The following is a 25880-nucleotide window of genomic DNA, read 5'->3' as shown; positions in this document are numbered from 1 at the left end:
ACATAGAAATGTGTCCAAGAAATAAACTCAACTCCCAAGGAAATGGAAACTTCTATGTAAGACACCGGTCTGTTTCAAAATAAATCAACGTTGAACTACAGTCATAGTAACCACCACAAAGGCTGGGTGCTACTTTTCCTGGGTGTGGTGTCACAAATCACACAGGTAATCTGAAAAGATTATTCTTCAGCCCCAGTCAATATGGCCAATGCTTTCATAGGAGTCCAACAACTTCCAATAGGTACCATGTCAGCTACCCCTGAGCTAGGTCAATCACATTGCTCCGGTATTGACTCACAGATAATTCAAGGAGCATCTTAGATTCCAAAATAATTCCTGCGCGATCAAGTTTCTATCTCACACGTGGTTCCTATAAGAGCACAGCAGCTTCCCTGCAGTTTGAAGTTTGCTGATCAATCCATGCAAGGCGGCAGGCCAAGCCAACGAGGACTAGAGACGTGAAGGCTTGGGGTTGGGGGTGGAAAAAATGTATGGGGGGAAATCTACACACACACACACACACACACTTTCCCATTCTTCTGCCAGTGTCCTAAATATGGAGGCAACAGAAAAATTGGGGAGGAAACAGTTTTCCATCCAAAATTGTTCATGTTTCCCCCAGACCTTCACAGCTCTACCCAGGACACAACAGCAGGTGGGACCAATGAGTGTAGCCTCGCTTTCCCCGTCGCACTTTTGGAATCGAGTTGTGTAGGGTGGAGGGAGGAGAATGGGCACCCAAATAGGGCTTCTGTTCTACAACAGGCAGTCCGCATTTGCAAACTCCCAGCTGTCACCAAAAGCCAGAAAAGGCACATCCTAATTTAGAGAAGAAAAGCTCCCAATTTCAAGTAGAGCTAGTGACCTCCTGGAAAGTGGTATAACTGCTTTCAGTCAAGAGGAATGTCAAAATTAATAAATAGAAGCATTGGGGAAGAGGGGGAAGCAGTGGCCAGGGCTGCAGGCTGGATCGCTACCCATAGTTCCATGCATTAAGTTCTTGTTAAAGAGAACAAGAGGCTGAGCTATGGCAAGTGGGTGCCTTTTGGTGTGTTTCCTGGAAACAAGTAGCAAGCAAGAGCAATTAGCAGTGTACTACACAGCTCCAAACAACTATGCTTGGAATCTCTGAAAGTACTCATAGCGATGCTATATATAACTTGCTAGGCTACTTGTATCTTGTTTATTATGCAGCAAAGAGAGAGATGGGCATACTTGAGGGCTTCTCCTAAGCATCCGGTTGGCCATGGTGGGGAGGGAATGGTGGACTAGATAAGGCAGGGGGAGCTGACACGATGCCCGGTTGTTATATTATGATGCCCATCATCCCTGACCATTGACCATGCTCGCTGGGGCTGATGAGAGCTGGAGTCTGACAGTTTCAGGAGGGTACCAGTGGCATGCAGTTATTTTTTTCCGTAGGAGAACAGTTAGGGTGACCTTGCACATTGGAACAGCATCATGTTTCCTTCCCTAAGCCGGGAATCTTAGCAAAGGAGGCACCAGGGCTTTGGCCGGATACTGGAGCCCTCCTGCCTCCTTCCAAAAAGCAGGAGGGCTTTGGGAAGGTGGTGGGAAGGCTCTTAGACCCATCGGAGGAGCATCGTGCCTCCCTCCCTAAGCCAGGCAGAAGCTTCCCAGGCTTTGGGAAGGAGGTGCCAGGGGAACATTTAAGGAACCAGCCTAGTCCCCCTAGTCCACTTGACAGCACACCACTGGAGGGTACCGTATGACCTACCTCTGAGATAAAGCCTTTGGTGTGATCCAGTACAGCTGTTATGTTCTTACTCTCTCTTTTTTTTTAAGGAATTCTGCAGTTCAGCAGCTCACATTTTTTCACCAAAAACCCTGAATACTCCAACCTGTCCAAAATCATGCAAATTTGATCATAATTTAGTCACAGAACTAGACTGGAGCCGTGTTCTTCCGAATAACTAGAAATCTTATTATGGCTATGGGACTGATTTTAATTCAACCAGTTTGGACAGTATTTCAGAATTCACAGGACTTCAGCATTTTAATTCTACAGTATATTTTTAATATTGACAATGCTGTTTAACTAGCGGGCTGGGTAATAAAGTTAGGCAAAATGATACTGGATGAGTTTCAAACTGTTCATTCCCTGCGCCAGCATCTTGGTTCTCTACCATCCATTCTGTCCAACTGGACTCATCCACTCAGCCCCGACTGGGCTAGGCGAGCTGGGTAGCACTTCCAGAAGACCACCTTCCTCACAGGAACAGGTCTAAGTGCTGTGGACTCACAACTCAGAGCTGTGAGCACCGCAACTCACTCCAACAAGAAGACAGTCGTTGTACAGCAGAGTACAGCAGAGCATAAATCACTCGGACGACAGCGCTGAAGAATATCTTCTTTTATTCACTAACAGCTACTGTACTATACAAACTATATACAAATGGAGATGCTGGAGTGCACTGAGTGTTTCAGCTGCTTTCTGCAGCGACCTTATCTACACAGAGATAACACTCAGTCTTTTCTCTCCCTGACTGACTGACTCACTCACTCTTTCACTGACCGACTCTCTCTTTCACTGATCGACTCACTCTCTGACTGTGGTGCTGGAGCAGAATATGTAGATATCAGAACACGCCTCCTCCTCTCTGCAGAATCAGCAGACTGCTCAGGAGATTCTTAGATATCGGAGGGGTGAAATCTCCTCACATTCCTTATCTCCCGTTGTTATCACGGTGCTGCCACCATTACCACTGCTGTTCCTAGCCTAGCTATCTTTGTCCGAAATGGGTTAAAGGCATCATATGATGGCAGTCATCTGCTGACCAGGACTAAACAAACCAAGATACCAGGAGGGAAGAATTAGGAATACTCAACTCTCAGGGATGCACCGAAGATTGTGATTAAAAGAGGAAAAATTAACCTTGTTTTGTTGCTGTCAAACAAGACAAATTCTCATTTTAAGAGCTTTGCAAATTAACATGGGTGTATCGTCAAACACTTGAAATTTAGGGTTTGTTCTTATTTCAGGGTTGTATCAGAGCACACCTACTGAAATTAATGGACACAGCTAATGCAGGTCCAGCAATTTCAAGTTTTAGTTTCAACTTCCCATATTCCAACAACTTTCCTTTGCAATGCTATACAAAATGCACCAAAATGGTACCTCTGGTTAAGAACTTAATTGGTTCTGGAGGTCCATTCTTAACCAGAAACTGTTCTTAACCTGAGATAACACTTTACTTAATGGGGCCTCTTGCTGCTGCCGCACGATTTCTGTTCTCATCCTGAAGCAAAGTTCTTAATCCGAGGTACTATTTCTGGGTTAGCGGAGTCTGTAACCTGAAGCATTTGTAACCCGAGGTACCACAATTATAAAAGGTTGTGTGTGCTCCACATGGTTTTTTTCCAAATAAATTTTATTGGTTTTCATGTAAATACAAGCCACGTCGTGTTGTTTTTAAGAAAACCTTCTGAATGCAACCAATCATATACAGTGGTACCTCAGGTTACATACGCTTCAGGTTACATACGCTTCAGGTTACAGACTCCGTTAACCCAGAAATAGTGCTTCAGGTTAAGAACTTTGCTTCATGATGAGAACAGAAATCGGGCTCCGGCGGCAGCAGGAGGCCCCATTAACTAAAGTGGTGCTTCAGGTTAAGAACAGTTTCAGGTTAAGAACAGACCTCTGGAACGAATTAAGTACTTAACCTGAGGTACCACTGTATAGTATGCATATCAGCATAACAATTGTTGTTATTTGAGGTCCGTTATGACAGGAAGGGGTGAGGAGCTAAGCAAGGGACTAAATTCCTGCCCCAGTCCACTCAAAATCCTTATTCAACAACTCATCTGGGCTATGGCCTTTCACGAGGCATCGCCACATATTTTCACAAGCACTTAAGACCGAGAGCCTTGCTTCCCTTTCAAATGAAAGTCAAGCAGCTTCTCAGGAGCCTGAATTCTGCACCAAATGCAACATTTTGCCCTCCCACAGAATCCCACGTGCGAGTCTTACATAACGCACAAACAGGAGACAAATAGGATTGGCCGGCTTGAGCTTGCAAGAGCAACAAAATTCACACGCCTTGAAATTCTAATAGCTTCAGATTTTCTGCCCCACGTTCCGCATTTTTACAGCATGCCACGTATGCTTACAAAACCCAGATGAGACTCTCAACCATTTTCTACCCCCTCACTCCCAGAACTGCAATCCTATGCATGTTTATTGGGGGAGGGAGGGGAAATCCCATTTAAATCTGTTTAGGATTGCAGCTTCAGTTTCATTAGGGCAGGGGTCGGCAAACTAAGGCCCGTGGGCTGGATCAGGCCCAAATGCCTTCAGGATCCGGCCCGTGGACTGTCTGTGGATCGGCGTGGGGATTCTGTTCATTTTTTTTCTGCATCGCCATTTCCCCCACCCCACCGCGGTGGTGCCTTCTCCCTCCCTCCTCCTGGCTTCTCCCTGCCCTGCCTAGAGGAGGAAGGGGGCTGGGCTGGGCTGAGTGCCATTTTTTGCAGCCCCTCTCCGGAGCCAGCCCTTTCGTGCTGCTCATCTGGCCTCCACTGCCTGCAGGAGGGCCCCCATCCCATCCCCAAAGTGCGGAAGAGGTGCCGGCAGCAGGAGGCCCAGCAGGCCGCAATGCAGCACTAACCCCAGGCAAGGACCCCCATCCAAACAATGACTATCATCACTGCAGGTAAGAAAAAAAATTATTTTTAATTTGTATCATCTGCAGTACTGTCTGGCCTGCCTGGTGCTCTTGCATGGAATGTGTCCTTTTCAAATGCATCTGTGGGTTATCTATGGGGCCTGCCTGGTGTGCATAGTGTGCATAGGAATTTGTTCATCCCCCCCCCCCCCCAATATTGTCCAGCCCCCCACAAGGTCTGAGGGACAGTGGACTAGCCCCTTGCTGAAAAATTTTGCTGACCCCTGTATTAGGGAGGTAAGGTAAAGGGACCCCTGACCATTAGGTCCAGTCGTGACCGACTCTGGGGTTGCGGCGCTCATTCGCTTTATTGGCCAAGGGAGCCGGCGTACAGCTTCTGGGTCATGTGGCCAGCATGACTAGGCCGCTTCTGGCAAACCAGAGCAGCGCACGGAAACGCCGTTTACCTTCCCGCCAGAGCGGTACCTATTTATCTACTTGCACTTTGACGTGCTTTCGAACTGGTAGGTTGGCAGGAGCAGGGACCGAGCAATGGGAGCTCACCCCGTCATGGGGATTCGAACCGCCGACCTTTTGATCAGCAAGTCCTAGACTCTGTGGTTTAACCCACAGCGCCAACTGCATTCCATGTATTAGGGAGAGGAAGCAGCTAAACAGGACACATTCTGTAAAGAAGCATCTTCCTTTGTCTGCCCAAGACCTCCGCTCCATTTCATGGGATGACCCATTAATGCATCCTCTGCAACCTGGAGACCTCCAGACATTTCTGACTACAACTCCCACCAACCTAAGCCAGCTTCCGAGGCTGATGGGAGATGTAGTCCAAAAACATTTGGAGAGCACTCAGTTGAGGGAGGCTAGTCTAGACAGAGACTCCGATGGCACATTCAGAATGTTTCTAATGTAAGAGCCATCTTAAAAAGCTAGACAGCATCTTAAAAAGTAGAGACATCACCTTACCAACAAAGGTCCGTATAGTAAAAGCTATGGTTTTCCCAGTAGTGATGTATGGAAGTGAAAGCTGGACCATAAAGAAGGCTGATCGCCAAAGAATTGATGCTTTTGAATTATGGTGTTGGAGGAGACTCTTGAGAGTCCCATGGTCTGCAAGAAGATCAAACCGATCCATTCTGAAGGAAATCAGCCCTGAGTGCTCACTGGGAGGACAGATCGTGAAGCTGAGGCTCCAATACTTTGGCCACCTCATGAGAAGAGAAGACTCCCTGGGAAAGACCCTGATGTTGGGAAAGATGGAGGGCACAAGGAGAAGGGGGCGACAGAGGACGAGATGGTTAGACAGTGTTCTCGAAGCTACCAGCATGAGTTTGACCAAACTGCGGGAGGCAGTGGAAGACAGAAGTGCCTGGCGTGCTCTGGTCCATGGGGTCACGAAGAGTCGGACACAACTAAACGACTAAACAACAACAACAAGAGCCATTCTAGGCAACATCCTGACGCCTCCTCCCATATTAGGCAATGAAAAACGATATTCCACTGGGAAACTTTAGCCAAATCTTCTTCATATTATTTCTGTATCCCTTTGCCTGCTTCTTTTGCAGCTGACTCCTTAGCTTTCGGAAGATTAAAGCATCTCTCAGAAAATCTAAACGCATCTAAATGGTTGCTGGAAGCAGCAGTCTTATTCGGACTCAAAAGGCAAACTTTTCTAAATGCTAACCCAGTGACATGTCATCTTGAGTCAAGACCTCCTGTTGATTTTTCCACATCAGACGGGTGGGGAACCTCTGGCATGGCAAACATTTCTGAACTACATCTCCCATCAGCCTTTGTAAGCATGGTCAATGGCCAGGGATGATGGGAGTTGGAGTTTAGAGATACCTGGTGGGTCAAAGGTTCCCCCACACTTGATTTTATGAAAAATGAAAAACACAAAATGTGAGAACAGGAAGGACCTTACTAAAGCCACCTGTTCTGGGCCCTAGTAACAGATTTATTGTGTGTGGATATCATTCAGTGCTGGTCAAGCTGTTTTGCCACCTGAGGCAAGGTTCAAAATGGCGCCCGTCCTCCCATTCCATACATAAATGCCAACTGGATGGGCAGCTGAATCTTACTACAACGCTGGCAGTGAGGAAAGAATCCTGCACAGTTCCAAAGAGACTTCACTGAGCTTCAACTCAACCTGATGGTAATAGCCGGAAGAGCAAAGTTCAGTCGTTTAGAGCTATACCAGGAAGTACTGGCCGCTATAAACAAAAGCTGGATCAGCCGGTAGAAGCTTTCAGTACTGCATTCCCCACACTGGGGGTGGGGATTCTTCACTTCGGAAACCATGGGAAACCTGAATCGTGGTGCAGCCCGTCGTTACGTTAGTCACAAAGCATCCATCCTAGCAGAGTATCAAATTAGTGCAAAAAATACTGTTAATTATGATTTCTTTAGAGTAACTTTCAGCATGTTTATCCAGCAGAAGTTGGTAAATCGATTAATGAATGTTAGAAGAATATTGGAATGAAGTTACATGGTTTTAGCAGAAGTGTTACTAAGAATTATATAAAAATTAATTGTTAATGCGTTAAAGTGGAAAATTTAAAGATAAACTGTGTTAAGATAAATTATAGAACAAAAATTGAGAAAGAGGGAAAGGATTTGTTGAACCAGCTAATATGAACTAGAATACAAAAAAGGGAGGCGCGAGGAAGTCGAGGAAACAAGCATATGAAAGATAAAGAAATGAAATTTGGATGTTTTTAAATGTTTGGTGTTTTTAAATGTTTTAGTTCTCTCTTGTTGTTTTGTTGTATTGTCTTTTTTCTTTCTATTTTTGATGTATTGTTTGTTAAATTTTTTATGGTTTTTGTCTTTTCTTTTTTTACTCTTTTTTTTTGTAACTATTAAACATTTAATAAATATTATTTAAAAAAAACAACAGAAGTTGGTAAATCGCAGCCATTTCCCTTATTAGCTAGAATCAAACATTGTTCATACAACTCAGTGACGTTATTCAGGAGTGAACATTCACAAATAGTTACCGTATTTTTCGTCCTATAGGGCGCACCGGCCCATAGGACGCACCTCGTTTTTTTGGGGGGGAAATGAATAAAAAAAATTTATTTCCCCCCCTCAGCTGCGGCTGCCGCCCCAAGCCTTGCGGACACCCGCCAGAAGCAAGGGGAGCCCTCTGGAGGGCTCCCCGTGCTTCGGGCGGGAGGCTGCCGCCCCAAGCCTCGCGCGCTCGGCGGGACCTCCCGTCGGGCGCGCCAGGCTTGCGGACACGCCCCCGAAGCACGGGGAGTCCTCCGGAGGGCTCCCCGTGCTTCGGGCGGGAGGCTGCCGCCCCAAGCCTCGCACGCTCGGCGGGACCTCCCGTCGGGCGCGCCAGGCTTGCGGACACGCCCTCGAAGCACGGGGAGTCCTCCGGAGGGCTCCCCGTGCTTCGGGCGGGAGGCTGCCGCCCCAAGCCTCGCGCGCTCGGCGGGACCTCCCGTCGGGCGCGCAAGGCTTGCGGACACGCCCCCGAAGCACGGGGAGTCCTCCGGAGGGCTCCCCGTGCTTCGGGCGGGAGGCTGCCGCCCCAAGCCTGGCGCGCACGGCGGGACCTCCCATCGGGTGCGCCAGGCTTGCGGACACGCCCCCGAAGCACGGGGAGTCCTCCGGAGGGCTCCCCGTGCTTCGGGCGGGAGGCTGCCGCGCCAAGCCTCGCGCGCTCGGCGGGACCTCCCGTCGGGCGCGCCAGGCTTGCGGACACGCCCCCGAAGCACGGGGAGTCCTCCGGAGGGCTCCCCGTGCTTCGGGCGGGAGGCTGCCGCCCCAAGCCTCGCACGCTCGGCGGGACCTCCCGTCGGGCGCGCCAGGCTTGCGGACACGCCCTCGAAGCACGGGGAGTCCTCCGGAGGGCTCCCCGTGCTTCGGGCGGGAGGCTGCCGCCCCAAGCCTCGCGCGCTCGGCGGGACCTCCCGTCGGGCGCGCAGGGCTTGCGGACACGCCCCCGAAGCACGGGGAGTCCTCCGGAGGGCTCCCCGTGCTTCGGGCGGGAGGCTGCCGCCCCAAGCCTCGCGCGCTCGGCGGGACCTCCCGTCGGGCGCGCAAGGCTTGCGGACACGCCCCCGAAGCACGGGGAGTCCTCCGGAGGGCTCCCCGTGCTTCGGGCGGGAGGCTGCCGCCCCAAGCCTGGCGCGCACGGCGGGACCTCCCATCGGGCGCGCCAGGCTTGCGGACACGCCCCCGAAGCACGGGGAGTCCTCCGGAGGGCTCCCCGTGCTTCGGGCGGGAGGCTGCCGCGCCAAGCCTCGCGCGCTCGGCGGGACCTCCCGTCGGGCGCGCCAGGCTTGCGGACACGCCCCCGAAGCACGGGGAGTCCTCCGGAGGGCTCCCCGTGCTTCGGGTGGGAGGCTGCCGCCCCAAGCCTCGCGCGCTCGGCGGGACCTCCCGTCGGGCGCGCCAGGCTTGGGGACACTCGCCCGAAGCACGGGGAGCCCTCCGGAGGGTTCCCCGTGCTTCGGGCGGCAGGCTGCTGCCCGCAAGCCTTGTGAGCCTGTGGGAACTCCCACAGGGCTTGCAAGGCTTGCGGATAGCTTCCTGAAGCCTGGAGAGCGAGAGGGGTCGGTGCGCACCGACGCCTCTCGCTCTCCCGGCTTCAGCGAAAGCCTGCATTCGCCCCATAGGACGCACACACATTTCCCCTTCATTTTTGGAGGGGAAAAAGTGCGTCCTATGGGGCGAAAAATACGGTATATATACTCTGCAATCAGGCTAAATCTATGGTTCTTAATAATAACTGCCTTCTCTGAAAAAGCAAGACTTTTTAAAAGCACATCACTTGATGATTTACTGTTGACGATCTGCAGCTGAAGACGTGAACTGACTGAATTTGAAAACAATTTTGGTTGGTGCATCTGCGATGGCGGCAGCAACAGTCCATTCGCACATGAAAGCTGTCACATGATTAAAATCACTTAGCAAGTGTGTTGTGATGAGGAATCTTTTTCCCTTAGGCTGCGGAGAACAAGTTTGAAATCTCCACTCGGCTATGAAGTCCATCGGGTGGCCTACAAAGATGTTACATGGATAAAACTGAACTAGGAATCATGTATGGCACCTTGAGCTCTTCAGAGGAAGGGTAAACATGAAATAAATACATAAATGAAATAAAGGTGCATGGCTGAACTAGCCCTAAGACTGCTTTTAGAGCAGGTGGGGGGGAATCCCTCCAGGTGTTGTTGAACTACGACTCCCATAAGCCCCAGCATGCATTGCCAATAGCAAGGGATGCTGGGAGTTGTAGTTCATCAACAGCTAAGTGGATGAAGGTGCCCCATAGCTGTCAAGCTTTCAGATTTGAACATATGGGATCAGCAGCCTCACCTGTCCCAGGTACAGTCTACAGGATATCTGACAATCCGGGATAGCAGCGGGAAACAGCGGGAATCGGCGCTGGAATAAGGGAATTTCCCGCAAAAAAAGGGAAGGTTGACAGCTATCTTTTTCAAAGTAACAAGCAGAGTTGTAGGAGACACTGTTAGCTACTAAGACAAACCCTTTTGCTTCAAGTTTGATATATAAAAGCAGTGGGAATTTACCTCCCACAGATATCATATACAGTGGTACCTCGGGTTAAGTACTTAATTCGTTCCGGAGGTCCGTACTTAACCTGAAACTGTTCTTAACCTGAAGCACCACTTTAGCTAATGGAGCCTCCTGCTGCTGCCGCACCGCCGCTGCACAGTTTCTGTTCTCATCCTGAAGCAAAGTTCTTAACCCAAGGTATTATTTCTGGGTTAGCGGAGTCTGTAACCTGAAGCATATGTAACCTGAAGCATATGTAACCCGAGGTACCACTGTACAAGAATCATTTTTAAAATGCACTGTCTCGGCCTTGCTCATCCCATACAATGAAATCCTTTAGGCTTTTTACAGCATGTTTTATAAAGTCCTAAGTCATGTGACTGAATAGAAGACAGTCGGTAACTCTCAGGGAAAACTGTGCTGTGTGATTTGCCAAAAACCATCCGGAAGTAGAAGCCCATGCATTTCCCACGCTCTCTCTGAGAGGTGGTAGGTCTTGCACTGTCACAAAATAAACGCTACGTCTCAGGATTAATGGAATATTTTCAAGGCAAATTCAAGGCAAGGTTTTTGGTACCCGTGTCCCGAGAACCCCAACTAAACACTCACACTTTGCCTAGGCATCTAAGAAAAACAGAACCTTGAAATGTGCTTAATTCATAGTTGCAACGCTCTCTGCATACTTTTCTCCTTCCTCTTCTAAACACTGGTCTGAATATCGAGTCAATTCAAATCCACCCTCACAGTTCCTTCTGCAAGAGGCTGTCAACTGCCACGTATTAATGTACTGCTTTATATACAAGTAAAAGCATTTAAAAGGGACCCGGGTGGCGCTGTGGGTAAAAGCCTCAGCGCCTAGGACTTGCCGATCGAAAGGTCGGCGGTTCGAATCCCCGCGGCGGGGTGAGCTCCCACTGTTCGGTCCCAGCTCCTGCCCACCTAGGATTTCGGAAGCACCCCCGGGTGCAAGTAGATAAATAGGGATCGCTTACTAGCGGGAAGGTAAACGGCGTTCCGTGTGCTGTGCTGGCTCGCCAGATGCAGCTTGCACGCTGGCCACGTGACCCGGAAGTGTCTGCGGACAGCGCTGGCTCCCGGCCTATAGAGTGAGATGAGCGCACAACCCTAGAGTCTGTCAAGACTGGCCCGTACGGGCAGGGGTACCTTTACCTTTTTAAAAAGCATTTTAACTGACTGCATAGCATGACTAAACTTTTAAGAAACTCCATGGGGAAGTGTCAACTCCCAAGATTAAAACAAACCCAACTTGCATCCCTTGCCATAAACTAACAGCTACAAGGGCAGACCGGGTATGTCCACAGGGCACAGGAAAAAGGGCCTTTTCAGTAGTGGCCCCATGCTCTTTGAATTCCCTCCCTAGAGAGGCAACATATGATTTCAGCTCTATTGGCTTTTCAATGAAACCGAAGACTCTTTTATTCCAAACTGCTTTTTACCATTTCGTGTTCTAACCTCTGCTGTTTTGCTAGTGTGAATTTTAATGCTGTTTTTTTTTTATAAATAATCATAGAATTGTAGAGTTGGAAGGGACCCCCAAGGTTCATCTAGTCCAACCCCGTGCAATGAAGGAATCTCAGCTAAAGCATCCATTATATTGTGATGGAACAGGTATTAAGGCTTAGACGAAAGTTGCTTTGGGAGTAAAAAACTATTAGGAAATGATATACAACGAATTGAAAAAAATATTTAAATATACCTTTGTTAAGAAACCAGAAGCATTCCTACTTGGCATTGTAGGGAATGAGATAAATAAGAAAGATAGGAAACTATTTTTGTACGCAGTAACAGCAGTGAGAATATTGATAGCTCAGAAATGGAAGCAAGAAGAGTTACCAACACTGGAAGAATGGAGAATGAAGATGATGGACTTTGCAGAACTTGACAGAATGACAGGAAGAATTCGAAATCGACGAGATCAGAGATTTACTGAAGAATGGGAAAAATTTTCAGAATATATGCTTAATTTAAGTGAAAAACAAATAACGCTTGTAACTTTTAATGAAGCTTTGTAAAAAAGAAAAATTAAAAATTGGGGTGAAACAAGATTTAATTTATAAATTAGATGAGATTTCAGAACTGTGTGGGAAAGTAAGAAGGGAAGGAGTACCAGCCAAGTTGAGGGAAGTCAAAAAATGAGAATGGTGTTAAAAATTGTATGAATTGTAATAATTTGTTTTATTTGCAAACGGAATAAAAATTATATTAAAAAAAGAAAAGAAAAGAAAGTTGCTTTGGGAGGGCTTTGCTTTGAAATTTATTTTGAGCCCAAAATGTTTCAGGCAGTCCGTTTAACAACTGATAGAAAGCCAGGATACTTGTTGTCCAAACTGAACGCTTGAAGAAAAGATGTTCCTTGTTTAAATTGTCCGCGGTGCACTCATCTGAAATGTACCACTGTATTAAAAATGGAGCGTATGCCAAAGGGCATTTATTGCAATGATGCCTGGTTGTGACTGCAGTAACATCTGTTCTGTTCTGACCACTCAATTTCACAAACTCCTAGGATTCGGCTGCAATTTATTTTCGACAGCCACCTGTCATGAACATTCATTAGCACTTAGCAATTTGCTGGAAAAAGATACAGTGGTGCCCTGCAAGACGAAATTAATTCGTTCCGCGAGTCTCTTCGTCTAGCGTTTTTTTTGTCTTGCGAAGCAACCCTATTAGCGGCTTAGCGGATTAGCGCTATTAGCGGTTTAGCGGCTATTAGCGGCTATTAAAGGCTTAAGGGATTAGCGGATTAGCTGCTAAAAGGCTCTTAGCGGTTTAGCGGCTTAGAAAAAGGGGGTGGGGAGCGGAAAAAAATCTCAAAACTCGCAAGACATTTTCGTCTTGCGAAGCAAGCCCATAGGGAAATTCATCCTGCAAAGCGCATTGAAAAACGGAAAACCCTTTCGTCTAGCGGGTTTTCCGTCTTGCGAGGCATTCGTCTTGCGGGGCACCACTGTACTCCAAAATCAGGTATTAAGAAGTAAAAGTCACTACTACGGTGTATTGTGTCATGTGTTGTTGTTCATCTGAGGTTGTATTTACCTAATTTTAAGACATGCTAAGCAACAAAGGGACACGGGTGGTGCTGTGGGTTAAACCACACAGCCTAGGACTTGCCAATCAGAAGGTCGGCGGTTTGAATCCCCGCGACAGGGTGAGCTCCCATTGCTCGGTCCCTGCTCCTGCCCACCTAGCAGTTCAAAAGCATGTCAAAAGTGCAAGTAGATAAATAGGTACCGCTCTGGCGGGAAGGTAAACGGCGTTTCCGTGCGCTGCTCTGGTTTGCCAGAAGCGGCTTAGTCATGCTGGCCTCATGACCCGGAAGCTGTACGCCAGCTCCCTCGGCCAATAAAGCGAAATGAGCACCGCAACCCCAGAGTCGTTCACGACTGGACCTATCAGTCAGGGGTCCCTTTACCTTTAAGCAACAAATGATAGCTATTATGTCCTGATAGGTAAAACCACAGAATTCAAAGAGGGTTCACTCTTTGTCCCATGAATATATTAGCTTTAATATGTTATTTTCTCTCACTTTCCAATTCCCTGAAGCATAATATGTCAAACTAAATTATTCCTGGAGTCTTAATTGCTTAGATCACAAACCCATCATTACTGAAGTACCAGTATTGTCTACTCACTCAAGTGCCTAATTGTTTCAGGCTGCTTAGGCGGAAATGTTTCAACCTATTTTAAGTACCGTATTTTTCGCCCTATAGGACGCACTTTCCCCCCTCCAAAAATGAAGGGGAAATGTGTGTGCGTCCTATGGGGCGAATGCAGGCTTTCGCTGAAGCCTGGAGAGCAAGAGGGGTCGGTGCGCACCGACCCCTCTTGCTCTCCAGGCTTCAGGAAGCTATCCCCCCAGCAGCTTCGGCAAGCAGCTTCGGCATCGCTCTGGCTCCCGTTCTGGGGGCTGGGGTCGGGGCAAGCTCCGGCTTCCCTCGCCCGCAGCCTCGCAAGCTCCAGGAGCGATGGTGAACATGCGCGCACCTTCGCCATCGTTCTCGGACCCTTTCTGGGGGCGGGGGAAGCTCAGGCTTCCACCAGCCCCGCGCCTGGGGGGGGGAATAATTTTTTTCCCCTTTATTCCCCCCCCCCCCAAATCTAGGTGCGTCCTATGGGCCGGTGCGTCCTATAGGGCGAAAAATACGGTATATTCTAATCAGTAATGGATGGGTTGGAGTAATTAGGCCCTGCAGTAGAAGAAATGCAAATCGCAAAATAAAACATTTTTGTAAGGGCATCAGCTATGGTGGTTTTGTCCAAATCTCTGTGCTTCTCCCCAGTATTATGGGCTTCTGAATCAGCCCTGGGAAACAACAGCAGTAAAAAGCAAATCCAGATATGTATGTTTTGTTATGTACATAAAATATGACAGCAGGAAGAGTTCTGTATTTTTTTAATAATATATTTGTAATGGCTAAAACAATAAATGCATTTATTGTAGAGATCAGCACACGACACTGTCCTCAAAGACAGGTCAAATAACTCAAGTATTCAGTTCTTCTCACAACTGCTATACTCCCTAGGATGACAGAAATTTAGAGTCAGAAAAGACCCTGGAGATCATCAAATCCAACCTTCTACTCCAGAGATAGCCAACATGGGGCTTTCCTGAAACTGCCATCATCCATGAACTGGCCATGCTGGCTGAGGCTGATGAGCTGTAAAAGAGATAAAAGGTAAAGGACCCTGCGACGGTTAAGTCCAGTCAAAGGCAACTATGGGGTTGCGGCGCTCATCTCACTTTCAGTTTGAGGGAGCCGGCGTTTGTCCACAGACAGCTTTCCAGGTCTTGTGGTCAGCATGACTATAAACCGCTTCTGGCGCAACAGGACACCTTGACGGAAACCAGAGCACATGGAAACGCCGTTCACCTTCCCACCGCAGAGGTACCTATTTATCTACTTGCACTGGTGTGCTTTTGAACTGCTAGGTTGACAGGAGCTGGGACGGAGCAACGGGATCTCACCCTGTCGTGGGGATTCGAATCACCGACCTTCCGAGCACCACATTTGTTACCCGGTTCTACTCAATGTAGGAATCTTGCAACCACAGCATCCTAGGTCCATGAACACCCAGTTGCTGCTTTAATAGCTGCATCGGTAGAAAACTGCTCCATGGTTAAGAACTGAATTAGGTTTCAAGTCCGGAAGTGTTTCACTTTAGAAGTTGAGAGGACACATTTGAATAGCTTTCTTTATGACAAAGAAAACACAGCCTGCCCGTTTCGAGTGGCAAATGATCCTCGCCTCCATTTCCACCTATTGGTTTCCTAAGGACAGGAAGTTTTTGCTCTAAGGCAGGGGTGGGAAAGTGGACCTGTTTTTATCTCCACCACCCGCACAGGCCAACTTTGATAGGCAGGCGGGTGCACATGTCAGTCACCTGACAATCACAGTAAATTCAGGTGACCCCTTTTCCTTTGCCTGCAGAAACCGAAAGGCACCGTACTTTGCAGATCAATTGACTGGCAGGGCCTGCAAACATCATGGGAGCTCCACCTTTACCTGCAATGTTAGGAGCAGGACAACGGCACATGGCTTGGCCCAAACAGCCTCACAGGCCAAATGGAGAGGCCTAGCAGGCCTGATTCTGATCGTGGCCTGCAGGTTCTGCACTGTTGCTGTGGCAAAGGAACATCTCCCTGAAAGGTGTTGCGAACCAAGGGAAATGTACCGCTCCCCCCCCCCCCTTTTAGTTTTTAGCACTTTTAAAAGTAAAAGTCATGGAAGCAGAGCATTTTCACCGCTGAAGAGTAAAATTATTGCTTTCAAACCACAGACTGACTCGATTTTTTTAAAAGTAGAAGTACAGTGGTACCTCAGGTTACATATGCTTCAGGTTACATGCGCTTCAGGTTACAGACTCCGCTAACCCAGAAATAGTGCTTCAGGTTAAGAACTTTGCTTCAGGATGAGAACAGAAATTGTGCTCCAGCGGCGCGGCAGCAGCAGGAGGCCCCATTAGCTAAAGTGGTGCTTCAGGTTAAGAACAGTTTCAGGTTAAGAACAGACCTCCGGAACGAATTAAGTACTTAACTAGAGGTACCACGGTAATAATGGTGTCCCCCCCCCCCCTTAAAAAAGACTTATTGTGTTTCACGAAGAAGAAGCAGTAACCACAGCAGGTCAGGTGAATGAAAAACCTGTTTGGGCAGAACTCAGTTTGTTAAACATTTGGGTAAAACATTTCTCCATAACCGCCACCGGATTATGCAAGTGACTATAAACACGGGGTCTTCATCGTTTTACACTTACTTCAAGTTGTTGTTTTGCCAAAGTGACCTTTAGTTCTCAAAGCCCCAAAGCAGAATGTGACCTGAGGACATCCCTGACGTGACAGCTGTCTATATAACCACAACTAGTGCCTAAGACTCTGACATTACCCTGTCAAAGTGGCAGAATATTTAAGCTAGTGAATCAGTCGGCTTGTGAAGTGGAAAGTCCACCTGCCTGGTGAATGTATGCTTCTATCCATCTTTCATTAATATACCGTATTTTTCGCCCTATAGGACACACTTTTTTCTTTATTCCCCCCCTCCAAAAAAAACCTAGGTGCGCTCTATGGGACGGTGCGCCCTATAAGGCGAAAAATACGGTTCTAGAAAAAATAACCAGTTCAATTACTTCTCGCTTTCTCACCAAATGTTCTGCCCCGATATTCAACAATTCCACAGGCTGCTTTTCCAAACATATTATAAGCAAGTCATATTACTTTCCGGGTGGGGGACGGACAGGATTGTGACCTCTCCCACTGGGGGTATATGTCCATCTCCAGGCAGTGTGCAAAACTCCCATTGTCCTAGGCGCATTTTGCGACAGGGAATTTCATGAGCGCGAGCAGTTTCTGAGCTCTGGGCGCAATCCTGCGTCGAAATTTCAGATTAAAACTGCAGAGTGGACGGAAAGGAGGAGCTTTTTCTGCCTCCCCACTTCCAGCTACTCTCTGAAGACTGCAGAAGAGACCCTCTTAAGAACATGAAGGGGGTGGGCAGGGGAAGGACTAGGGGTCAGCAAACCTTTTCAGCAGGTCAACTGTCCCTCAGACCTTGTGGAGGGCCAGACTGTATTGGGGGGGGGGGAATGAACGAATACCTATGCCCCACAAATAACCCAGAGATGCATTTTAAATAAAAGCACACATTCTACTCATGTAAAAACATGCTGATTCCCAGACCCTCCGTGGGCCGGATTTAGAAGGCAATTGGGCCTGATCCGGGCCCCAGGGCCTTAGTTTGCCTACCCATGGACTAGAGCATGTGAAAAATTAACGTAATATTTTAGCAGCAGTTCATTTATTTTCAGCTCTGTATTCTTGTTTTTTAAAAAAGCAAGACTAGACATTGTGTTGTTGCGCTCATAGTCTAGGTTTAAGGTGCCATTTAAGCTCCTAGCTTTCATATCTCAGTTTCCACCACTGTCTCCAGGATGTAACAACTGTTCCACATTTGACTTACGGACAATCCGCCATTTATCAAAGGGCTGGCTAAACTGTCCACATCTTTGTGGACTGCAGCACCCATCACCAATGGCCATTGCAATCTATGCTGAATGGGGCAGACAGAAGATGGAGTCCAGCGACACACAACAGTATGAACAGATTCAGTATGTGGTTTAGATCTATACATGATGGATTTTCCATGTAGGATCTCTTCAACCATGGAAAGCACTTATCTGGACAAGAAGCCGCGATCCAGCTCCTCCACTACATTTAGCCAGCAAGATCATCTCAGTAGGTCCAATGCCTTTTTTAAACAAAAAACATGACCCCCAAATCCTATCTTCTTCATGCCACGCAAAGAACAATTTACAGAGCTTTGATATTTTCTGCTGTTTCAGTGCCAACCCAATCTGCATTTGTCTCTATAATGAGTGCAGCTAATCTTCCCTTCAATAGCCAGAAAAGTTTTTTCTAATCTTAAGTGGCAGAAGATGAGCATGCGTTAGCAAACAAAGGAACTTCTGCCAGGTTTCCCCCCCCCCCTCCACATAGGGCATTTACTCAATGGATGAAACTTTTCCTCTGCGGACGTCTTGACAGGAATGCAATAAAGTCAAAGCAGACATCTGAACAAGTGCCCTAAAGTGGCAGAAGTGCTTCATGCATTATGCAGTCATTAACTCGGTATCAAAACAAGAAGCCCACATATTTCAATTTGGCACACTGATCCAAAAAACAATGGGCCTGCTCCAGCCACAGCGATGCGCTTTTACGTGCTACTGATTTCAGCAGAGAGGCAAGCACTTGCTCAGAATTCCTCCCACTGGAAACAAAACAGGACTCGCTGCTTGTTGAATCGGACCCAAAGTTTGTCACCGCGAGACTATTTTACGGGGATCTTCAATCTCTGCTGGAAACAGGATTGAGGCCCCATTTCAGCTTGAGCGGTGATTGCTTCTTACTTGGAATTCTTGAGTTTTACTGCTGCTTTCTGCCCAGAGTACTTTTTTCAGCACAAAAAGCAGATGGTATTATTATACGTGGCATTTTAAAAAAATGTATGCATAACACAATTTATTGTGTCAAGTCAAACCACGTGCCATTGGTCTCTGTCTCATCTCTCATTAAAAAGTAAAGTCAGAAGGAAATTGTTTTATGGTTTGACCAATTCAAATATTTCCACACTCTTTTTTCCCTAGAAGTGGCAGAGCTCTATTTCTAAGTAGCCCCTGGCATACTGGCACAGCTTATTATGTAACAATTCCAGCCTTGTAATCCCCCTAAGCAAGACTATACAATTTCAAGTGAAATTAATAGGTCATCTAAATACTGACGCAAATAAAACAATTTAGTAGACATTTTATTCATTCACCGTTACCTTTTAATTTGTGGGTTTAAAGAAAACAGTTTCAGCAAATAAAAGACGAAATAATTTCACGTGGATAAGACTATCTCTGCTCCTTTTCGGTCAAATAAGATGTACCGTGAAAGGTTGACTTTTGCAGTCACTCCAAGATGATCACCGGAATCTGAGTCACTCAACTCATAAACAGGACAGCAGAGAAACTAAAACAGTACTGATATATATTCCTCTGGTAGCTCAAAATCTGATCCGGTGCTGCATTTTGTGCTGCAAGCACCTTTAAAGCAGCCATACATTACTCCTAGATTAAAGCGTTAAAGAGCAGTAGTTTTTGCCTGATAGGCTTTTAAACTCAAAAGCTTCTGCATTCTCACCAACAGCTGTTGGTCCAATAAAAGATGTCATCTTAACCTACTTTCACAACCCATAAGTCATTTGTGATTCCTGCATTCCCGAGCATTTTTCAGACGGTTCGCTCCTAGATTATGAGAAGTTCTGCTAGATTTGATACAACAGAATTTCCAGTCCTTCAGCACTCGTAAGCACATGCCCAGGCTACCATTCTCAGCATGCTTTCTAGGATGTAAGTCACACTGAATTATTGGGAGTGGAACCTACTTTCGAGTCTCACCTTCAGGCATAATTGCCGAGAAAAAGAGAATCTTTATACATTAGGCTGTCAAGATCTCAAGTGGGCCCTTGCAACGGGCAATATCTGTAGGGGTGGTTCTCATTTCAACCATTCACATAATGTACTTTCTTTCAGGGACATGTTTTGCTGCCTAGGTCACATTCACATATTTCTAAAGCACAGTGGCAACACTTTAAGCAGCCAGGGATCTACTCTTCTCTGGGCCACCTCCCTGGGGCCACAGAAGCCACAATGGGTGGAACCCTAGCTGTAAACTTACACATTTGAAAATAAGGGATCAGCAGCCAAAATAAGAGATTTTAGTCAGCCAGCAGCCAAGCGAAGCCTCAAGTGGTGGTTCCCATAGCACAGCAACCCGGCAAAGGGGATGCAGCAAGGAAAACCACCGTCACCTCTCCGCTGGGAAGTGCTGAGCAAAGGCGAGTCCCCAGGCAACGCGGCATGCAAGCTCCACCTCCCAGTCGTTCTTAGACTCCTTATTGGGTGAGCAACGCAGCCAAGCAACACAGTTGGAGTCTCCCTCCTCCCTGGCCGGCAGGGAGGGAGGGAGAGGAGCTGCTTCCTTTGAAACCCGGGAAATTTAAGGGACATCATCAATAAGGGACAGCAGTGGAACATGGTGCTGGGATAAGGGACTGTCCCGCCAAATAGGGGACGCTTGACAGCTATGGGTGGAACAAGGAATATAAACATTTACTTTGGTAGGTAGGCTAGTGTCTGTTTTGGCCTCCAGGCATGAGGTTCTTCTACTCCTCTAGAGAGGCTTCTGGGGTTGCATTTGACCCTGGGGCTGAAGGTTTCTCAACTAATACATTTGATTTATGGCTCACCTTTCCTCTAAGGAGCTCAAAGGGGAATCCATGGTTTTACCCCCTCCCCATTTTGTCCTCACAACAACCGTGTGAGACAGGTTAGGCTACGAAACAGGGACTGGCCCAAGCTCCCCCAACGACCTTCACAGCTGAAGGGAGAAGAAAAGTGCTTGGTAGAGGACAACTTAAAATACCCAAACGCGCCACCTAGCAGCTGGGCTCAGTGCTACAAACAGCAAGTCTCCACCAACTTTTCCAGATATTATTTCCATAAAATTGTAACCCGTTTCGACCCAGCGACGCACATTACCTTCCCTCTCCTCTCACGTGCATTACGCAGAGCTTGCGTTCCAGGGCTTCCACCTAATGCCAAAGTCCTGTATAGTCAAAACCCATTGGCTTCAATGGCGGATGGGATTGCCGAAATCATTTTTCCTGGACCCCTGTCCCCTTTTTATTTTTAAATGGCCATGCATGTAAAAGCTGGATGCACAAAAGATAAATGTCCGTAAGTTGAGGGCTTCCTGTAGTTAGCTTGGAGGAAGCGTTCAGAGGCAAAAGATATTGGAGTATCTGGAAGGTTTAGGTGGTTTGTACTATTAGGTAGACTTGGACGCGGGTGGCACTGTGGGTTAAGCCACTGAGCCTAGGACTTGCCGATCAGAAGGTCGGCGGTTCGAATCCCCGCAATGGGGTGAGCTCCCATTGCTCGGTCCCAGCTCCTGCCAACCTAGCAGTTCAAAAGTACGAAGTGCAAGTAGATAAATAGGGACCACTCTGGCGGGAAGCTAAACAGCGTTTCTGTGTGCTGTTGGTTCGCCAGAAGCGGCTTCGTCATGCTGGCCACATGACCCGGAAGCTGTACGCCGGCTCCCATGGCGAATAAAGCGAGATGAGCGCCACAACCCCAGAGTCGGGCACGACTGGACCTAATGGTCAGGGGTCCCTTTACCTTTACTTATTGCTAGGTAGGAATGGTTAGAAAACACTGCTAACTTCATAAATGTTTAGGTCCCACTTCAAAATATTCCGTTGGACATTTGTGCTATTTTTCATTATGCCACCAAGTATCTGCTCACTTCAAAACAAAGCTCAATCAGCACGGTCATATTGAGCTTCTAAACAATAGGACGTTTGTGTTTCAAAATCTCACCAGCTTAGGCAGCGGACTAAAGGCAAATTCCTTAACTCCAAATCTTATGGCTCAGAGGAACATTTTTGCATGTTCTTCTTTGCAACAAAACAATGGACACGCAAACAAAAATGCCAAGTGCTTTTGCGCAAGGAAACTGCTGAAGAAAGCGCCACCCAAACGCAAGCAAAATTCAGATGAAAGGAACCAGAAATAATACCGGAGCCTAATTATGATTATGCGGCAAATTGTTGTGGTGGTGTAAACATCTCGTTTCTGTAGCCTGAGATTCACTGAAGAACATCTTCAGCATCACCATCAAGTTTGCACAAGCCCAAGTTTGGCAAACTCCCTGCATAATGAGTATACACTCAAGTGGAAGGCTGCATCCAGTCTTGGTTCCGTGGAAAGAAGGCCAGGAAACAAATATTTAAAGTTTTAGATATAACAGATTAGGTTCGGAATAGGGAATCTTTGGCCAGCCAGATGCTGTTGAACTACAACTCTCACCAGCCCCAGCTAGCATGACCAACAGCCAGTGATGATGGGAGTTGTAGTTCAGCAACACCTGGAGATTCAAAAGTTTGTCGTACCTGCCCTATAGGAGAACACAACTGTGGACATTTTGGTCAACTGTACCAGCATATCAGAGGCTGGGTTAAACCACAGAGCCTAGGTCTTGCCGATCATAAGATCGGCAGTTCAAATCCCCGCAACGGGGTGAGCTCCCATTGCTTGGTCCCTGCTCCTGCCAACCTAGCAGTTTGAAAGCACATCAAAGTGCAAGTAGATAAATAGGTACTGCTCCGGCGGGAAGGTAAACAGCATTTCCGTGCGCTGCTCTGGTTCGCCAGAAGTGGCTTAGTCATGCTGGCAACATGACCCGGAAGCTGTACGCTGGCTCCCTCGGCCAGTAAAGCGAGATGAGCGCCGCAACCCCAGAGTCGGTCACGACTGGACCTAATGGTCAGGGGTCCCTTTTACCTTTTTACCAGCATATCAGGATTCCAATAAAAAAACAGTCTAAGGCTGCAGTCCTATTCCCGATACATTCAAGATGACTTACTTTTGAGCATACGTGGTTAAGACTGCACTGTTAGCCATTTGGTTTCAACAAAACAGCTTCAACTAAAGCATCCCCCAAGTTTTATTTATTTTTTAAAAAAGAAGTTACCTTATTGCAATAGAGCATCCAAAGTTCATACAGCCTCTCTCTGGACGCCATCGTTCGCCTTCCTCAGTCGTGAAGTACCATATGATCAAGATCCTATCATGCTCACTTTCAATTCAAAATGTTCGCTTTAATTCGTCAATCCAATCAAGGGCGGGGAAAACAATTTTCTCCAATACTCCTGCACAGTTAAATCGGCTAAGGGTGACAATCAGCCCTCTCCTTTTCATCGATGGCACTTTGGAATTAACCCCTGAAAATAAAATTGTGCTGGCTGGAGCATGCAGGATGTGAGACGACGTAAGAAAGGAAATGTTATAATTCCATATTACGAGTGCTGAAGGAGATCCCAGGAACTGCTCTTGTTGTTTCTGAATGATGAAACCTCGATAAGATGTAGTTTGACTTCAAGTCTTCATCATCCCCCTCAGTGACAAACTGCATGGTAGAAAATATATTTTCAGTGTACCAAACAGCAAAGCAATGTTGACAGATCAGCTGACAAAATAAAGACTGATTTTATTTTATTTTTTAAAGTACCCACTATGTTGGGTATTTTCTACAATTCACATCATTTATTTAAATTTAAATTTTAAAGTGTTCGGACACTCATTTCCTTGCCTTTGCTTCTGTAAAAATGTGCCAGAAATTAGAATAAGGGCAAAAAAAACCCTCTTCGCAATAGAACCACCAACATCTCCAGGTTCTCCCCTCCTCTCACGTACCGTGTCTAAATGTTCCCCCTAGCTTAGAAATTATAAAAACCCTAACCATTTTCAAAGGGTGATGAAAAACGGAAGGCTTCCAGGGAATTTGGGGGGGGGGGGGTTAGACTGATAAAGCTGTCGTAGGCTAAAGTGACAACTGCGCTCTACCACAGTACTACTTAAGATATATTTTTAAAAAATAATAATCCAAAATTAAACACAGATCATCTCTCCTCAAACCTTGTTCCTGATGGTTCTTTGCCCCCACCTTTATTTCACACACTGTTGTTTTCCTAACTTCACTTGTCTGCCCCTTTTACAGGGTGCCTCTACTTCAACCCAGCACAATACAATGATGCAACAACAACAACAACAAATAAATTCTTTTGGGAATTATAGAGACAGAACTACCTAAACTGTATAGAAACTTATTCATGTATGCTACTACAGCAGCAAGAAGGTTACCTGCCACAAAATGGAAAGAATAAGAAGTCCCAGCAAAGGAAGAATGGATACGAAAACATACGGAATACGCAGAAATGGCGAAACTTACTGGAAAAATAAGAAATCAAGATAGCAAACTTTTTATAAAAGAATGGAAATGGGTTTACTGAATATTTACAGATAAATTGTAAACAGATAAAAACATTGGCAGGATTGTTGTGATAACCTGCAGTTTGACAAGAGTGTAGATTAACAAGTGAGCAACTTAAATTAATTTGGAATATGCGGAAGATATTACAAATAAATTGAAGGAACCGCAGAAAGAGGGGGATGGAAGTCGAGTTAAAGTAGATTAACAAGTGAGCGACTTAAGTTAATTTGGAATAATATGCAGAAGATATTACAAATAAATTGAAGGAACCGCAGAAAGAGGGGGAGGGAAGTCGAGTTCCGAAATGTTAAAAGGATTATAAAACTAGTGAAATGCACAAACCTGAAAAGCACATTTTTTTAAATGAATAAATAAATAATAATAATGAATAATTTAATGATGATAATGATAATAATGATAATAATTTCTCATCGCCCCCCAACCCCACCCTTCTTCCAGGGCACACCACCCCTAATCCCCAGGCTGTAGTTTCAGGAGAAATAAATTATAGTTTCATGAGAGATAAATTATCCTTATTCTCATTGCATTTGCCCTCCCCACTTCCCTGTTTCCTTCCCCTCCCAATACCTCGCCCTCCTCCAGCCCCACAGCCAGGCGGCTCTCCCCTCCCCGCCGCCCCACAGCCGGCCAGGGGCTCCTCGCTCACCGGGGAGGCGGGAGGCTCCTCGGACCCCGGAGACGAGGCGCCTTCGCTGGCCGCGGACTCAGCCCAGCTCGGGGGAAGAAGCTGAGGCGGCTCAGCAGGAGGAGGAGGCGGCGGCGCTTGCTGCTGCTGCTGCTGCTGCTGCTGCCGCCGCTGCTGGCAAATGGGAAGCCACATCGGCCGCCCCGACGCCCCGCCCACATTCCAGCGCTGCCTCCTTCCGCCCCGCCCCGCGACGCACCACGTCCGCCCTTCTGGGGAAGGCGCACGGAGATGACATTATGGCGGAGGCGGTGGGGTGGGGAGGGAAAGGAAGCCGCGGCGGCCATCTTGGCTCCTGGAAGAGTCTTTTCCCCTTGCCCTCACCACCACCACCCCGCTTCTTATAGAATGGAAGCATACTTTCCAACATTTCTGAAAAGAGGGACGTCATATTCAATAATAATAGTTGTTGTTTTGTTGTTGTATTTTTTCTCTTATTCGTATTATTCTATTTATTTTATTAATTATTCACTTTTTATTTATTTATTCTTTATTGTTATTTTTATTATTATATTATTATAATCTTATTATCATTTCTAGTCTATTTATTATTTATTTATTATATTTAGTAGTAGCTGAACTCTGTCATATTCAATAATAATAGCTGTTTTATTATTATTGTTGTTGTTGTATTTTTCTATTATTCCTATTATTCTATTTATTTTATTCATTATTCACTTTTATTATTTATGTATTTATTTATTTATTCATTATTTATTGTTATTATTTGTTATTATATTATTATAATCTTATTATCATTTCTATTCTATTTATTATTTATTTATTATATTTAGTAGTAGTACTCTGTATTTCTATTATTCTATTTGTTATTATGATGATGATTCTATTATTATCATTATCATTATTATTCTTTCTTCTTTGGCGAAAAAATCTGGGAGAGGAGATCCCAGCAGCCTTTAGGGATGCCAAAATTATCAATCTCTTTATTTTTAAAAAAGGTGATAGAACGGATTGTGGAAACTACCAGCCGCGGCCAGCAAAATTCTCGCAAGAATCTTAGGCAAACGGTCTCCTAACAATATCCGAGGCGAGCCTTCCCGAATCCCAAAATGGTTTTTTGACTTTCTGGAGGGACAGCGGATGTGATTTTC

At 46.5% G+C, this 25880-nt stretch overlaps 1 protein-coding gene across 2 annotated transcripts in view; it reads right to left on the bottom strand.

The window, feature by feature from the left end:
- NBEAL1 (neurobeachin like 1) overlaps positions 1–24938 on the bottom strand; it is a 141082-nt gene extending 116144 nt beyond the window's left edge. The window contains exons 1-2 of one of the 2 annotated variants that reach the window (XM_083404486.1): positions 24730–24938; positions 22764–23198 (exon numbers count right to left, since the gene is read on the bottom strand). In XM_083404486.1, the coding sequence (XP_083260612.1) occupies positions 22764–22814 (51 nt within the window). In that variant the 5' untranslated portion in view covers positions 22815–23198; positions 24730–24938. The remainder of the gene's footprint in view (positions 1–22763; positions 23199–24729) is intronic. The other variant, XM_083404487.1, reaches the window with a different exon arrangement.
- Between the last annotated feature and the right edge of the window lie 942 nt (positions 24939–25880).

This window comes from Podarcis tiliguerta, assembly GCF_965153285.1.
Source record: "Podarcis tiliguerta genome assembly, chromosome: 1".
NCBI lineage: Eukaryota > Metazoa > Chordata > Lepidosauria > Squamata > Lacertidae > Podarcis > Podarcis tiliguerta.
The sequence above is the reverse complement of the archived record's forward strand: the minus strand, read 5'-3'. Positions and strand labels throughout refer to the sequence as shown.